The sequence below is a fragment of the Coenobita brevimanus genome, chromosome 70, assembly GCF_032717465.1.
Source record: "Coenobita brevimanus isolate Jiangsu-jjx chromosome 70, ASM3271746v2, whole genome shotgun sequence".
In the NCBI taxonomy this organism is placed as follows: Eukaryota; Metazoa; Arthropoda; class Malacostraca; order Decapoda; family Coenobitidae; genus Coenobita; species Coenobita brevimanus.
Window position 1 is genome coordinate 44,651,750 of NC_137023.1, and position 17,268 is coordinate 44,669,017.

At 41.4% G+C, this 17,268-nt stretch overlaps 1 protein-coding gene across 1 annotated transcript in view; it reads right to left on the reverse strand.

The window, feature by feature from the left end:
- The window catches only part of LOC145406369 (ral GTPase-activating protein subunit beta), a 174,280-nt gene that overhangs the window by 130,256 nt on the left and 26,756 nt on the right, over positions 1-17,268 (reverse strand). Inside the window, exons 6-9 of the mRNA XM_080277534.1 lie at positions 12,433-12,483; positions 11,217-11,325; positions 8,492-8,616; positions 1,859-1,945 (exon numbers count right to left, since the gene is read on the reverse strand). Coding sequence (XP_080133660.1) covers positions 1,859-1,945; positions 8,492-8,616; positions 11,217-11,325; positions 12,433-12,483 — 372 coding nt within the window. The remainder of the gene's footprint in view (positions 1-1,858; positions 1,946-8,491; positions 8,617-11,216; positions 11,326-12,432; positions 12,484-17,268) is intronic.

Here is a 17,268-nt window from a genome sequence, read left to right on the forward strand (position 1 = left end):
AAAAATAAAAAAAATCACTTCTCATTATGAGCAAGAATGGGATGCCTTTGAAGAATAAGGGGGAATAGGGAGGGAGTCTGGGGGAGCATCAGGATGCATGGAAAGAGAGGGAATATGTTTGCCACATACACCCAATACAGTCTAGAGGGGGTATGGGGGGTAGTTTGGGTGAGAGGGGACACAGAGGACAGGATCCACTGAGGTAAAGGGAGGTGGAGAGATGGCATGGGGAGGGGTGGGGGGTCCCCACACCCAGGAAGGAGGCCGGATCATGCCTCTCATCACCTGATCTCTTAGTTCCCATTGGCCAGGTTCCATATACATCATAAAAGAGGCAGTGCTACCAACCACCAGTTTTTGGTAGCCTCTGTATCATCGACAGCCATGGGACTTTATGTGACATTTTCCACAACTGTCATTCAACAGGCATGGATCTTTAGGGGTTAATAACTAGGTGCATCTCCATACTTATTCAGTCTATCCATTTCTAACTCAGCAGTTCTTTTTGCTTGCTCAACTTCCGTATCATACCTTCTCTCACATTCATTTGCCATATCCTGCCATATTCTTGGCCATTCATACCTCCCCTCACCTTCAAATTCAGTTACACAGAGTCTTTTCATATCCCATTTATATCAAGTTCCACTAAGACCACACTGTCAAAACACACTTACTTCTACCCTTTGATCAACAGACTTCCTTACTACATGTCTTAGATGAATTTCTGTTTCTTATCCTATCCAACCTATATAACCTACAGTCCCTACCAGTCTCATCTATTACTCTCACACAAGAATTTTTTCAAACTTAGCGTATACTAATAATGTTAAACCCAATGGTAAATGAGGATACTAACGCACCAACTACTAACACACCAACAAGCACTCCTCTTGCAATCTCTGTGCTCTATCTTCTGCCTTATACCACAGACTTCACAGTAGCTCCCACTTCTCTTCTCTGTCCCACTTAATCAAAATCAATTGATCAATCAAAGTGATATTTCTTCTTAAGGATATGATACAATAGCCATTTTCAGCAGTATACAAGCTTATTAAAGTACCAAAACTGTCTAAATACTGTACTTTCAAACAGTCACTGGAAACTTCTGAGAAAGACACTTTAATTGAGCAGTATGACCTGTAATAGTGTGAAAGTCTGTGTTGTGGGTGAGTCTCCTGTCTACGAGTAATGACTGTGTGGCTAGTTGCCATGAATGCAGCTAAATTTCACTCTTATGGTAGTACCACTAAGGGTACTATTATCTACTGTGACGAATTTAATGCAACATCACCATCATACACACCTGTTTTCTCACAGAAGAAAATAACCACTTTCCACCATAACAATGAAATTATGATAATTTTTTCCGCTCTACTCTGTTAATGTAAATAATACATCTATATATTCATGCAAATACAGTAATGGAAAAGCACAACATACCAAAACTGTTTTACGGCAAAAGTCTGATATAATACTTCTCTACCAGTTTTGAAAAAATAAACAACTAATTTCAGCAATAACCACCTGACAACAACAATGAGAATAAATACAGTTTTGTAAGATAACAACAGTGAAGGGGCAAGAAACAAAGTTTGCCTGCGAAAAGAACTATGTATCAGTAACTGTGAATCTTCCAAATACAAATACAGTATATAAATGTGAAAAATATAACTGATTATTTTCCGATGTTCATTTCGTTTTGTGTGATATTTGTGAATAAGAAATAAAACACACACACACACACACACACACACACACACAAAAGGCTACTCAACAAACAAAGAATTACTACTGTAACTGTGCAATATCACTGCAGGAACTGACTCTGAGACCCATGCATCTATACAAAGCTACTCACCAATAATGTGGAGAATGCGGTACCATACTTGAGCTATACAATCACGACTCATGTTGGCTGGAATAATATTCAGGTCATCTTCAGTGGCTGTAATCAAAGCAAGGAATGCCTTTAGTATCTGATAAAAAATAAAGTTATTCAAAATTGTTTTGATCAAGGGTTCAAAGTCATAAGCAAAAAAAAAGGGACTGAGGTAAAAAGAAAAAAAAAAGGGGGGGGGGGAATATTTGTAATAAGCCCAGTTGGCTGCCCTACTGTAGAAAGTGTAACAGCAATTGAAAAATACTTTATTTGGAATGCCTATGTCAAGTACAGTACACACTTGCCACACAGTCATAAGAGAAGAGTTCACAACCCAATAGCAGTGTAAACATCAACACTTACCAGTAATGAAACCAAATATAAATCTAGGTTACTGCATTTGAATTTTTCATAAGCATTCAATTACTGACTACAGTAACTTCCCTATTACTGCAACTGAAATAATGCATAACCAGCTGATTCACTAACCCAAAAAGTTTAGTTCTAACAACCAAATTTACTTGAATGTTTACTTTTTCAGTTACAGCTAAACCAAGGCTACTGCCAAAACAAACATTTTGAGTTTGATGCTGATGTTCCCATTTTCATCAACAGTAAATCAACGTACAGTACAGTAATCTACCCTTACAGTTGACAACTCGACTATTATACTGTAGCTAAAATCTGACAGTGTTATTCATCACAGGGAAACCTTCCATTATCCACAGGGTGAATGTACACTACTCAACTATGGTAGACTAACAGTTGACACATACATGTCAAAGTGGGTAATAAGAGATTGGGTGCTACTTTTTTTTAGGTACAATATGTTCAGGTGTGAGTGTATCAATGTTGGACATAATCATTCTCAAATTTGTGCCTGCAAATACTAACACAAAAACTGAAATTTGGGGGGAAATTTTCAATACATTTTTACACTTTTTTTTTTTAATTACCAGTATTGCTTGGCGCCTGGCGGTTTAGTGAGTAATTATTGCACTCCAATCGGATTGAGCCGGTGCAGGTTTATATCCAAGGGGTGGTTGGGGTTTATTGCTCACGTAATGCCACTCAGGGATGAGTGAGGTTGGTCACTCATCTTAAATGTCAGGACCAACTTGCCTAGCCCCAGGCTCCTACGCTCCTCATGGGGCAACGTAGAATTGGATGAGGATGAGGACTATTATCATAGAAGACAACATGTATTATGTGTACTGTACTTTAGTCATAAATATGTGGTAAGTGGGGGCACTCACTATGCACTCACTCGATGTAGTGCTGCTCTCAGGTGGCTGCCCTTTCTTCTCTTCCTTCCTTCTTCTGTCTTTCTTTCCTTCACTCTTTCCTCTTCCTTCTGTCTATGAGTGACTCTACACTGAGTGACAAGTCAAATGGTTTCCAGTACACCAGGAAACTAGTTACTAAGCTGGGTGGTAACCATATAACCACATTATGGTGCCTGGTGGTTTAGTGGGTGATAAACCCTCTCATACACAAGGGCTCAGTTAAAAATCTAACCACTCGCACTGTTTTAATGCAGGTTGTGTATAAGTGAAATCCAGCTTCTTGATCTAATTCAACGCAGGTTGCATCCAGCCACATAGGTTGCGTTTTTTTTCCGCCATGATCTTCAGCTGCATTCTAACCTTGAATGTGGACGCTGGGCATTGAATAAATAAGTGAACGAAAAAAATATTGTACAGTATTGTATTTTTTTTTTCTTCCATTAGGAGGAGGCTGTAGCACGGGCCGAACAGGGTAGTACTCCCGGGGGGAATGGGAATGCTGGTGATAGGGAGAGCTGGAGCTCCTGTTTCACTAGCTATCTAACCATCCCCCTTTGCTGACCTTTTCAATGTGACAGTAACATGGAGAGGAGACCAGCATACTCTCCCAAACATTTTCTCTAACTATCTATGCACTACACCACATGCACTTTACATTTCACACAACGTATCCCACTACGTTACAGGGGTTGGCGCCAGCAAGGGCATGCGGCCAGAAAACTTTGCCCCCGCTACCTAGTGGCGGACTTCTGGGGGGAGGCGTGGCGGGGGTTCCGCCGGCATAGATCATGGGTCCAGGGCGAGATGGGGCTCGGGCCTGTGCTAGAGGGTACAGGGCATTGCGGTTCCCAGGCTGCCGCTTCCGCCCAATAGAGAGGGGCCCGAACCTGGGAGTAGCGCCCCAGGAGGCTGCCCTATCAGTGAGTGTATAATGGCGGGATCGTTGCAGTGCCAAGACGCGCTTGGAGGGTGTCCCTGCAGCTGTCCTGGCAGGGTGACCCGAGGCCACTACCATAGCCACTGGTAAGCTGGTGGGCTAGGGGTCCCAGATCCATTGCCTGGACCTGGGATTGTGCAGTGAGTGGGACCTGTACTGTGTCTGTCCCCATTTATTAATACTGAAGATGACAAAACAAAAAAGGTTTCAAAGCAAGCCTGAGGACAGTAAATCACCCATGGGGATGAGGGTGGGTTCATGGAATGTGGGAAGTTTGAGGGGAAGAGCAGGGGAAGTCGTTGAGGCATTCAGTAGGAGGTGGGTGGATGTGGCATGTTTGCAGGAAGTCCGGTACAGGGGTGGATCAGCCAGAAAGATTGTTGGGAAGGACTGTTGCTATAAGTTGTTTTGGCAGGGGGGGACAGACGGATATGGAGGTGTTGGTGTGATGGTTGCGGAGAAATGGGTGGAATATGTTATGAATGTTTTGAGAGTAAGCGATAGGATATTGGTAGTGAAAATTCTGTTGGGAAGAAAGATAGCTGTGATTATATCGGCATATGCTCCCCAGGCAGGATTGGATGAATCAGAGAAAGATAGATTCTGGGATGATTTAATACGTGTAGTGGGTGGTATGTGGGATGATGAGATAGTGATTTTGGGAGGGGACTTAAATGGTCATGTAGGTGAAGCAGCACAGGGTTATGAAGGAGTGCATGGGGGATGTGCATATGGTCTAAGGAATGCAGAAGGGGAAAGGATACTCGAGTTTGGGGAGGCAACGGACATGATTGTGTGCAACACATATTTTAGGAAAAGAGACAGTAGGTTAATTACGTATGAGTCTGGGGGAAATAGCAGTCAGATAGATTATTTTCTGGTTAGGAGGGCCGATAGGAGGTTAGTGAGGGATGTTAAAGTTATAGGAAGTGAGGAGTGTGTGCAGCAGCACAAACTATTGATTTGTGATATGGTGCTTAAAGAACAAGTGATGAAAAAGAGGACTTATGTACCTAGGAGGAAAATATGGAAGCTGAAAAACCAAGTAGTAAGGGATGCCTTCTATAGCGAGTTGAGGAGAGTGGTGGCTGAACAGGGAGCTGTAGACAGAGGCGTTAATGAACAGTACAGAGCCCTCAAGAACAATTTCTTGAGAGTTACTGATGTAACATGCGGCTGGACAAGAGGACCACCAAGACATAAAGTAACTTGGTGGTGGGATGAGGGTGTAGAAGCTGCAATTAAGGAGAAAAGAAGGCTTTTCCGGGAATGGAAGAAGGGTGGTAGCAAAGAGGAATATTTGGCTGCCAAGCATAGGGCTAGGAGAGAGGTATACAGGGCAAAGTCTGAGTCACAGAGACAATTACTTGATAACCTAAATCATGGGGAAAGGAAAAATATATTTAGGGTGGCAGGTCAGATGAAGAGGGATAATCGGGATATCATAGGTGAGCAGTGTGTGAAGAATGATGAAGGAAGGGTAGTGGTGAACAGTGAGGATATTAAAGATGCATGGAGAGAGCATTATAACCGGTTGTTGAATGAGGAGTTTGACTGGGACAGGGAAGGTTTGGAGCCAGCAGATCCAGTGTCTGGCCCTTGGCCTTTGATTGATACTGCTACTGTGAATGAGGCAATAGGCAGGATGAGGGTGGGGAAGGCAGCAGGTGTGTCTGGGTTGACTGCCGAAATGTTGAAGGCCTCACGCGATACAGGGGTGAGTTTAGTCACTGACCTGATAAACAGGATTATTTATGAGTGTGTTGTCCCAGATGATTGGCTGAAGAGTGTAATTGTAAATGTGTATAAAGGGAAGGGTGATGCCCTGGAAAGAGGAAATTATAGAGGTATAAAGCTTTTAGATCAGATAATGAAGGTAATGGAGAGAGTTTTAGAAGGTATGATTAGAGAAAGAGTGAATATTGATGAGATGCAGTTTGGGTTTATGCCAGGTAGGGGGACCACTGATGCCATATTCATTGTTCGACAGCTTCAGGAAAAATATATTGGTAGGAGAAGGGATCTTTATTCTGTTTTTGTTGATTTGGAAAAGGCCTTTGACAGGGTCCCTAGAGAGGTGGTGAAGTGGGCAATGAGAAAGCTTGGCTTGGAGGAGTGGCTGGTTAGGGTGGTTATGGCCATGTATGTGGGTGCTCACACCCAGGTGAGAGTGAATGGAGATTTGAGTGATGAGTTTTCCGTGAATGTTGGTGTGCATCAGGGGTCAGTCTTGAGTCCCGTGTTGTTTATCATGGTACTTGAAGCCCTTTCACGTGACTTTAGAAACGGACTCCCGTGGGAGTTGTTGTATGCTGATGATTTGGTGTTGATTGCAGAGAATGAAAGGGAGGCGGAGGAAAGGTTTAGGAAGTGGAGAGATGGTATGGGGCAAAAGGGTTTAAGGGTAAATGCAGATAAAACAAAATTGATGATATCTAGGGTTGGTGGCGGTACTGTCAAAGACGAGGGAGAGTGGCCATGTGCAGTTTGCCACAAGGGCGTGGGAAGTAATTCCATCTTGTGCAGTGTGTGTGATAAATGGGTGCATAAGAGATGTAGTGGTATCAGAGGTAGACTGCGAGATAATGCTGATTTTATGTGTACGGCGTGCCGGGGTGAGCAGGTGGAGATCGTCAGACGTGAAAGGATTGAACTTGCTGGTGAATCTCTTGAGTGTGTGGAAGAGTTTTGTTATTTGGGAGACATGTTGTGTGCTGGAGGTGGGGCTGGAGCTAGCTCTGTGGCTAGGGTGAGAAGTGGTTGGAAGAAGTTCAGGGAGCTCTTGCCTCTCCTGACATTGAGAGGGCTCTCCCTACGTGCTAAGGGGTCTTTGTATGCAGCATGTGTTAGGAGTGTAATGCTGTATGGTAGTGAGACCTGGGCAGTGAAGGAGGAAGACATTTGCCGGCTCAGACGTACTGAAATGACAATGATTAGGTGGATGTGCAGTGCGTCCCTGCGTCCAAGGCCTGGAGGGGTTGGGTTTACAATGGAAGAGTTGAGAGGTAGGATGGAACTGGAGTGTATTGGTGTTGTGATGAGGAGAGGTAGATTGAGGTGGTTTGGACATGTGGAGAGGATGGGGGATGATAATTGGGTGAGGAAGGTGAGAAGTGTTAATATTGGGGGTGGGGTTGTGAGGGGTAGACCGAGAAAGACATGGGACGAGGTCATTAAGTGTGACCTTAGGGTTAAGGGACTGAACAGGGAGGCTGCAATGGATCGTGCAGCGTGGAGAGCCGCCATTAGGTGACCAAGGCCGACACATGCAAGCATGTTGGAGCCTTTAAAAACGAAACGAATGTAGTAATTTCCTAACAACACAGTTACAAATACGGGCAAAGGAATTAAATGATTGGAAACATTTAATGATGTTGAACCAGCCACTACAAGTGCGGCCAGGTGTGGTTAAAGACCATAGGATATTTCTGTTCCATACGCCATAAAAATCTTTCTAAGCTAGAAGTGTCATTTCTTTACAAAAACAATCACAAATAAATGCTCTACACCTTTCTCTCAACAAACACTGATGAAATATTTATATATCTGTGAGAAATCAGCACTGAATAAGAGAGTGAACAATAAAAATTAGTAATTCATTTTCTCTTTTCTTTTGTTTTCATTCTTTAGGAAGATCATTTAATCATTTATAACATATAGCAATTTCATAACAATACAATTATAAATAAAGGCAGGGGAGAAAGTTGAATGGAAACTTTTTCCGATGTCAAGCACATTGCTGAGTTAGGGGTGTGTGGCGTGTATGGTCCGAGCCAGCCTGTGGAGGTCATGCAGTACTCGGAAACGGTTGGACACAGGTTGCGGCGAAAGAGTTTGAGAGGGCTAAGGCGCTCCAACTGGACTAAGCCTGGACAGGTTTATATCCAAGGGATGGTTGGGGTTTATTGCTCATGTAATGCCACTCAGGGATGAGTGAGGCTGGTCACTCTCATCTTAAATGTCAGGACTAACTTGCCTACCCCTGGGACCCTATGCTCCTCATGAGGCAGCACAGGCTTGGATGATGAATGATGAATTAATAGTCATAAGTAGTTCTCATAACAGGGAACTTACTGTAGCTACACACAACAGCACACATTGCAGATCATGAAGATATATGCCAAAAGCAACTTCCAGAGACTACCAAATGGTAGCTATTGCTTTACAAGTACAGTACTGAGAATCTTTGTATCACCACTGTCATAAACATTATCACCATCACTACCATCATCATCATCCTATTCCCGTGAAAGAAATTAACTGGATACAAACCCCCCCCTCTCCCCCCCCTAAAAAATGTGGGGGGAACGAAAGCATAAGGTTAAGGTAACTATACAATATCCACTACCCAGCAACATAAAATCAACAAAAACACAAAACATTACTCACAAATGAGAATCTCTGGGAACCCTGGACCATACATGAACCCAATGAGCTTGCGGGTGAGTGCAAAATTGATTCTGTTCCACTGGTCAATCAGTCCTGCCCGATGACGCCAGCGTTGACAACTCTCCCTGCAAATTATATCATTAATAACAGCAAACACTTACATATATATCACAATTATTACCATCATCCCAATCCATAATTTCACTAAAGAGATGCAATAAGGTGGACCCTAGAAACAAGTGAGAGCAGAGAAGAAAGATAATGATGGTCTACAACAGTGGCCCCCAACCTGTAGTTCGTGTGCGCCATGGCGCCCTCGGAACCGATGGTGGAGCCCACGGGGTGCCTTGGAAACATACATACATACATACACACACACACACACATATATATATATATATATATATATATATATATATATATGTGTATATTATATATATATATATATATATATATACAGTATATATATATATATATATATATATATATATATATATATATATATATGTGTATATTATATATATATATATATATATATATACAGTATATATATACTTGTAAACAGTGGAATCTCAAATTTCAACAGTTTAGAATTCAATGAATCAATCGCTTCCCGTCCGATCAGCGAAGTTAAGCAACGTTGGGTCAGTTAGTACTTGGATGGGTGACCGCCTGGGAACACCAGATGCTGTTGGCATCCCTACGTGTCAACTGGGGTTGGTGAAGGATTAGTGCCCCTCCCTGTAAAACAATTAACTCTGAGCCCTTGGCCACCCCGTTTGGGATACATGGCGTCTGGCAATGATTGATGAAATTTTGATGCATTTTGGAGTGGTCTGCCTACCTTACTTTTCAATGCAAAGTCACGTATTTCGATGCTCTCAGGGCCAGAGGTCAACCAAAACAAGAAAAGATAACATTTTTGATGCGAACCAAAATGCTACAAGTGAAGGAAAATTATAAGAAAAAGTATGAGCCTACCCTAACATCGTATGTGACGCGCTCTCAGGGCCAAACTCCAACCAAAACAACCAAAGATAATATTTTTGATGCGAAACAAAATGCTAGAAGTGAAGGAAAATTATAAGAAAAAGTATGAGCCTAACCTAATATCATATGTGACACGTGTCAAGAAGAGAATGAAAATCAACATCATTTATTCATACAGTATATGAAGCATACGATGATACGGTTCTGAGACAATTCACCATCAAGTCAATTCGACTGTCAGATAATTCCCCATCAGGACAATTCACACCCTGGATGATTCCCCGTCACTCTATAAATATACTTATAATGCTCTTGGGTGTCTGCCCTTTCCTCTCCATCCTTCTTTCCTTCCATTCACTTTTGTCTTTCTTTCTTTCATTCTTTCCTTGTCCTTCTGCCTACGGGTGACTTTACACTCCCTCTTCTGTCTTTTCTCTTTCTTCAGCCTGTGGGTGACTCTACACTGAGTGACAAGCCAAATGGTTTCCTGTACATCAGGAAAGCATTTACTACGCTGGGTTGTAACCATATAACCAAATTTTGGCGCCTGGTGGTTCAGTGGGTAATTATTGCGCTCCAATCGGATTGAGCCGGTGAAGGTTTATATCCAAGGGATGGTTGGGGTTGATAGCTCATGTAATGCCAGTCAGGGATGTGTGAGGCTGGTCACTCTCATCTTAAATGTCGGGACCAACTGCCTAGCCCCAGGCTCCTATGCTCCTCATGGGGCAACGTAGGAATGGATGATGGATGGATGGATATACTGTATATATATATATATATAATGTATATCATCATCATCATCATCATCATCAAATCCTACATTGTCCCATGAGGAGCATAGGAGCCCTATACACATCCATCCATCCATCACCCAAGCCTACACTGCCGCATAAGATGTGTAGGAGCCTGGGGCTAGGCAAGTTGGCCCTGACATTTAAGATGAGAGTGACTAACCTGACTCCGAGTGGCATTACATGGGCAATAACCCCAACCACCCCTTAGAGATAAACCTTCACCGGCTCAATCCGACTGGAGCGCCACAATTACCCACTAATCCACCAGGCGGCATAATCTGGTAATATGGTTACTACCCAGTGTAGTAAATGGTTTCCTGGTGTACAGCAAACCATGTGGTTTGTCACTCAATGTAGAGTCACCCATAGGGAGAAGGGACAGGAAAGAATGAACGAAAGAAAGACAGAAGAGGGAGTGTAAAGCCACCCGTAGGCAGAAGGATGAGGAAAGAATGAAGTAAAGAAAGACAGAAAAGGAAGGAAGGAAAGGAGGGAGAAGAGGAAAGGGCAGACACCCGAGAGCAGCACTACATCAAGTGAGTGGATGCGAACTGTATATACTGTACAGATAAGATCACGAGACGCGTTTGGCACCCTATTCTTACCATGGTAATCAATGAACTGACTTTACCAGGCAAGTGTATTTGAAGAGTATCCATAAAGACAAACACCCTCATAACATGTACAGATGGTCTGACCTGAGAGGTGAACCTGGGATACTGGGCACCTGAATGATGGTGTGAATGATATTTTGGCTCATTTTATTGAGCATGCTGCTGATAGTTTCCCACTTTCCTACATCTCCTTTCCTTGTTTCTGAATCTTACTTTAACACATCACCCTAATATCTTGCCCATCAATGAATGGGTAAAATGGTCAGAATGATAATGATAACCAATGACAACTAAAAGAAAGCAAAAATGTGTTGTACATCTCACCTGAGAGCATTCCATAGGGGTGGAGGAGGGAAGCAGCGTGAACATGCCAGCAGCCAAGTCTCAAACAGCACACTCAAAACACGTTCACACAGCTGTTCTCCTGCGTCCTCTGAGAGTGGGTTGGGTAAAAAGTGTTAGGCAAATGAGGTTAAATTGCAGCTTGCTTGTAAATTTCTTTTCACATACATATATTATTCCTGGTATGTAAGTAAATAAAGCTCATGAAAATCTCTTAAAAAGAAATGAAACATAATTATTGCAAGTAACTGATCTCTTTAAGTTATCAGGACTTTTACATCTTGACAAAAGCACATATCATAAAAAATGATTGTCTCATCAAAAAATGTTAGCTATATTACCCACAATACTTACATGGTTAAGACATGTAGTATCAGGTATCCAGTTAAACATGTACACTAATATTCCTTATTGGCAGCTTGTTTCACAATGAAAAAATATCTCCCATAGTTAATAACGAATATTTATGGTAAACAAGGTTTCCCTAATTCCAAAAAGTGCAAACACTGTACAAAAATCCAAACAAAATTAGAAATTAATGACAAATTCAATCATGTTAAACTACCAGTGTGTCAAGTCTTGCTCCCAAAAGAGTACGTTTTAACTAATAAATATGTAATCTCTAACAAAAACCATAAGTATTTATTTATTTGCTGAAGCTTGTCTTACCTTTCACCACTTCATCCAGGAATGGCAGGGAATGACAAAAAAAAAAAAAAGAGTGAATCATGAGTAGCCAATGGATAAAATCCCTAATTAACAGGCAGACAAGAGCCACAAGATAGGTAAGAAATACATGAGGAAGACAGTTAACAACTTTCATCCAGTTAATGGAGAGTGCTTCAAAAGTACACCACCAGTACAGAAAATCTTGATTAAGAAGGGTACTGCAAGATGTGATGTTGAACTGAGAGGGTCACATGCTTTTTAATATCAGTTTCATTTAACAAACAATACAATTTCTGTTACTTGACATAAAGACCAGCAACCTTAAAGTTGGTATTGCTGAAAAAAGTACTGCTGCCTCTTTGGTAACCCTTTCAAGTCAAGCACAAATGTACATACCAATATTACAAACTGCATTAAAACATCGTTTACAAGCAGCACAGGACCCACTCCAGGTTATGCTGTTTATGCCAGTACGAAGAAATAAACTTCAAAGCACCAAAAGCAACACACAACACTAGTACATAAATACCGGGCAAGGCTCCAGTAAAGCTGGGAGAGACACCTTCTCTCTCATCTCCAACTAAGGGTAGAAGAAAAACAAAAAGAAAAACTTGATGTTCTGCAGCGAAGAGACAGAAATGCATTAACAGAGGAAGAGCAGAACAACATTAAGGCTGCAGTTGAGTTTATTACTTGTGAACAATGGAAGAAACAAGTAGACATGTGAACATCTGATTCAATATATGATTTCTCTGAGAACACAATATAGATTATACTATTATACTATACTTTTACTGTCTTAATATGCACTATAAAAAACTACTTTTGACAAATTCAATAAAATCATTACATACAAGCTAAATAAATATATGGGTTTGCCTCAGCATTCTATACAGAATTTGTAAAACAATAATCTACTTTCTATAATTTTTGCTTGCAACTGCAGAAATGATGCTCAGATGCTTTACAAGCCCTCAAGAACTAACCATGCTTTACAGAAAAGAAATGAAATCTACAAGAACATCAATTCAAGAAATATGAAATGAAATTTTAAAAGATAACTTAGTTACAGAAAATGCCATTCTAGAACTTTTTGAAAGAATATCACAAAAACACACAGCTACAGTACAGTAATGCTCTACTTTTAACATTTCATGAAACTAAGGAAAGAAGCAGAATACAAACTTAAATGTTAGAAAAGTATAGCAAACCTGAAGTAAATATAAATGCTGAAAAAATCAAGAAAGCTTAAAAGATGATATCTTAATCAGTTTAATATCAGATTAGCAAAATCAACCTAATGTTCATCCATCTCCAAGAGAAAAATGCAGTATGCACCCAAAGATAAGGCCTAGTCAAGGGACACTCCCATTCTCAAACACTGATTCTCACATGTTCAGCCATTTAACTCTAATCTATGTATTTCTTAACTAAAATATGCAAAACATGAGGCTCCACATTATTATCAATAGTACCTATTGTTGAAATAGAATGAATTCACCATCATCATCATCATCTGGACCTCCTTTCACACCCTAAGGCATGGTGAGGAGTAGCAATGTCCAGACAGCCAAAGTCTGTCCACTCCAATGGGCCACACTTCCATTCACCCATCATTCATGCCCCCGGAATCCTGGCTCTATCTGATGCGCCAAAAACTTCCACCACACTCTGTAGCTTCACAGAAGCATATCCGATAGAGTCAATCCGAACACTGCCATGTTAAAATGGGGTGCCAAATCCCTGATCATGCAATTCTTCTCACAACATTCATCCAGCCAGCTCAATCTCTTGTCAGTTCCCTAGCCTCACTGATTTCCATACCTCTCTTTCTCACACACTCATCTACCACATCCCTCCACCTTCTCCTTGGCCTATCTCACCTCCTCCCTTCTTCAAATTTGCTCAGACATACCTTTTTCACCACTCAACTGTTATTCATTCTCTCCACATGACCATACCATCTCAGTACACTCTCTTCGATTTTGGTGTCCACAGACTTCCTCACTCTGCATCTTTCTTGAATCACATTATTTCATATCCTATCCACTCTCTGTACTCCACAAACATTCCTCAGCAGTTCCATCTCCATTGCTCTCATTCTTTTCATTTCATGCCACACTGGTCTCATATCCGTATGTTAAAGTTAGCACTAGCACTCCTTCAGGTAAGCTTCGCGCAGCTGCATCACTCAAGGCCTCATTGCACCAGCTACTTTCCTTCCTTGTGTCACTCTACTTTCCATTTCTTTTGCATATTTTCCTCTCTTTTCTATCATTGTGCCCAGGTATTTGAACTCTCACCAATTCCAGTCTTTTCTCCATTCACTGTAACATCACACTGGGAGTCACATTCTCTCTCGATTACCATCACTTTACTCTCTTCTACATTGACTCTCAAGGCACAATGCTCACAGACATCAGCAATATTCTCCACTACTCTACCAAGCTCTTGTCCGGTATTTGTAAGTAGCACTGTATCATCAGCATACAACAAATCTGAGATACTCCATCCATCACTATTCATTATCAATGCCATCCCCCTCTCCATTACTCATGTTTTTACTTCTATCACCCCATTCATACATATATATATATATATATATATATATATATATATATATATATATATTGAACAACCATGGGGACATCACACAACCTTGTCAAATGCCCAAATTGACAGTGATACATTCATTTAGATGCCCATTTACCTCTACACATGCTTCACTACCATCATAAAAACTCTTGACGGCACCTAGCAGCTTACCATCTACACCGTATATGCGCAAAACCTTCCACAATTCTTTTCAGTCTACTTTGTTGCATGCTTTTTCCAGATCCACAAATGCCATAAACACCTTATAGTCCTTCTCACAAGCCTTCTCCACTATCTGTCACACTGCAAATTTTTGATCCACACATCCTCTGCCACTCCTAGACACCCAGTTCATCACTCACTAGGACTTTTGATACTCTTCTATAATAAATTTTCCATGGATGAGATGGAGGGATGGAGTGGACAGGTATATGAGAGAGGGGGGTGTGAACTGGGAGCAGGGCAGTGAAATGGCAGGGTACAGGGTGATGTGGAGGCAATTTGTTTGTGGCCACCCTGTATAAGGGATTAAGGCATCTGGCAATAGATAGATACATAGAATTCTTCCATATACCTTCCCAACAACATTCAATAGACTTCTGCCACGATAATTCTTGCACTCACTTCGCTCACCTTCCGGTTTATTTTTGTACAGAGGTACAATCACTGCCTTTTTCCACTCTGATGGCACAGTTTCACTCACCCATGTCCTCTTACATATTTCCAACAAGCACTTCATTCAATAGATAGATAGATAGAGACTTCATTCTGCTCTCTCCACTACACTTAATCATCTCTGCATACACCTCATCATCCCCAGCTACTTTCCCATTTTTCAGCCGCTTCATGGCGTTCTCACAATATTTCATACTGTATCACTCATGAAATAATATGGTACAGTACTACATGTACTGTGTTAAATACAGAACAGGCTTTAAAAAAAAAAAATCTGCCTTTCTGTATCACTTCCATCAACTGACTTTCTCTCAATGCTTTTCATTCTTCTTAGTAATGAATTCTCCCACTGAATTAACTTCTGCTGGCAACATACAACTATATTTGGGGTTATAACAGTATGAGACATGATACAGAATGCCATTCCTGTATGCAATGCTAACTTGTTGCTTCACCCATCCTTGATATCTGTATCTACAGATTTCCTGGCAGTAAACTTGCCTAGCCCCAGGCTCCTACACTCCTCATGGGGTAGCATAGGACTGGATGATAGAAGGATGGATGAAGATATTTATAATTTCATTTCTACTCAATGAGCAAGAGAAATGCGTAGCTAATTTTGGTGCAGAGTAACATGGCTGATGCTTCCAGAAAATATACCAAATGCCTGTTGAATTGTTCCTATTGAGAGATGGGGAATTTATATTTTAAGAGTTTAAATGCATGCATGATGCACTTAATTCACTAAGTCCTTTACACTTATTTGTTACAGAATTCTCAAAAATTATAAATTAGTTGCCAACAGCAAGCGAACAACACTTCAGTGCACTGAACAACCCCTGCAGGGGTGGTTACGGTACTTGTTTGTGGTTGATGGGTCTGCCCAGTCAGATTGACTGTGGTTGATCAACAGAATGAACAAATAAATAAATCATCATCATCCAGACCTCCTTTCCCACCCCAGGGCAGGGTGAGGAATAGCAATGTCCAGACAGGCTAAGTTTTCCCAATACAATGGACCATGCTTCCATTCACTTATCATTCAAGTCCCCGGCATCCTGGCTCTACCTGATATGCCAAAAACATTCACCACATTCTGTAACTCCACATAAACATACCCGATAGAGTCAATCCAGACGCTGTCACATTAAAATGGGGTGCCAAATCCTTGATCATGCACATCTCACAACATTCATCCAGCCAGCTCTATCTCTTGTCAGTCCCCTAGCCTCACCAACTTCCATACCTCTCTTCCTCACACACTCACCTGCCAAGGAGGTGGATATATGATAATTAATTAATTAATTAATTAATACAGATGGTCACTATCATCTTAAATGTCAGGACCAACTTGCCTAGCCCAGGGCTCCTATGCTCCTTATGGCGCAACATAGAATTCATTGATGGATGGGTGGATGAATAAATACAGCAGAAATGTTAATAGTCTGATCCATACAACCTCCTGCAAGGTGTAGGGGCCCATTTACGGGTACCAGTATATGACCAGCCTAAAGATCTGATAGCATTACACCCAAGTGTATGCTCTTAAAACAGGAAAAATATACAATACAGTTGCCTTTTCTGTAATCAGTTTCCCATTAAACAAATTTAGTGCTGTCTGTGTGATCAATCAATCCCTCCTTTAAAATTTATCTAATATGCCATAATTTACATGAGTCACAGCAGGTAGGTGGGGGCGCTCACCATCCACTCACTCGATGTAGTGCTGCTGTCGGGTGTCTGCCCTTTCCCATCCTCCATCCTTCTTTCCTTTCATCAACTTCTGTTTTTCTTTCCTTCATTCTTTCCTCGTTCTTCTGCCTCCGGGTGACTTTATGCTCCCTCTTCTGTCTTACTTTCCATCATTCTTTCCTCTTCCTTCTGCCTGTAGGTGACTCTACTCTAAGTGATGAACCAAATGGTTTCCTGTACACCAAGAAACCGTTTACTATGCTGGGTGGTAACCATATAACCAAATTTTGGTGTCTGATGGTTCAGTGGGTAATTACGGCGCTCTAATCGGATTGAGCCTGTGAAGGTTTATATCTAAGGGGTGGTTGGGGTTTACTGTTCACGTAATGCCACTCAGTGATGA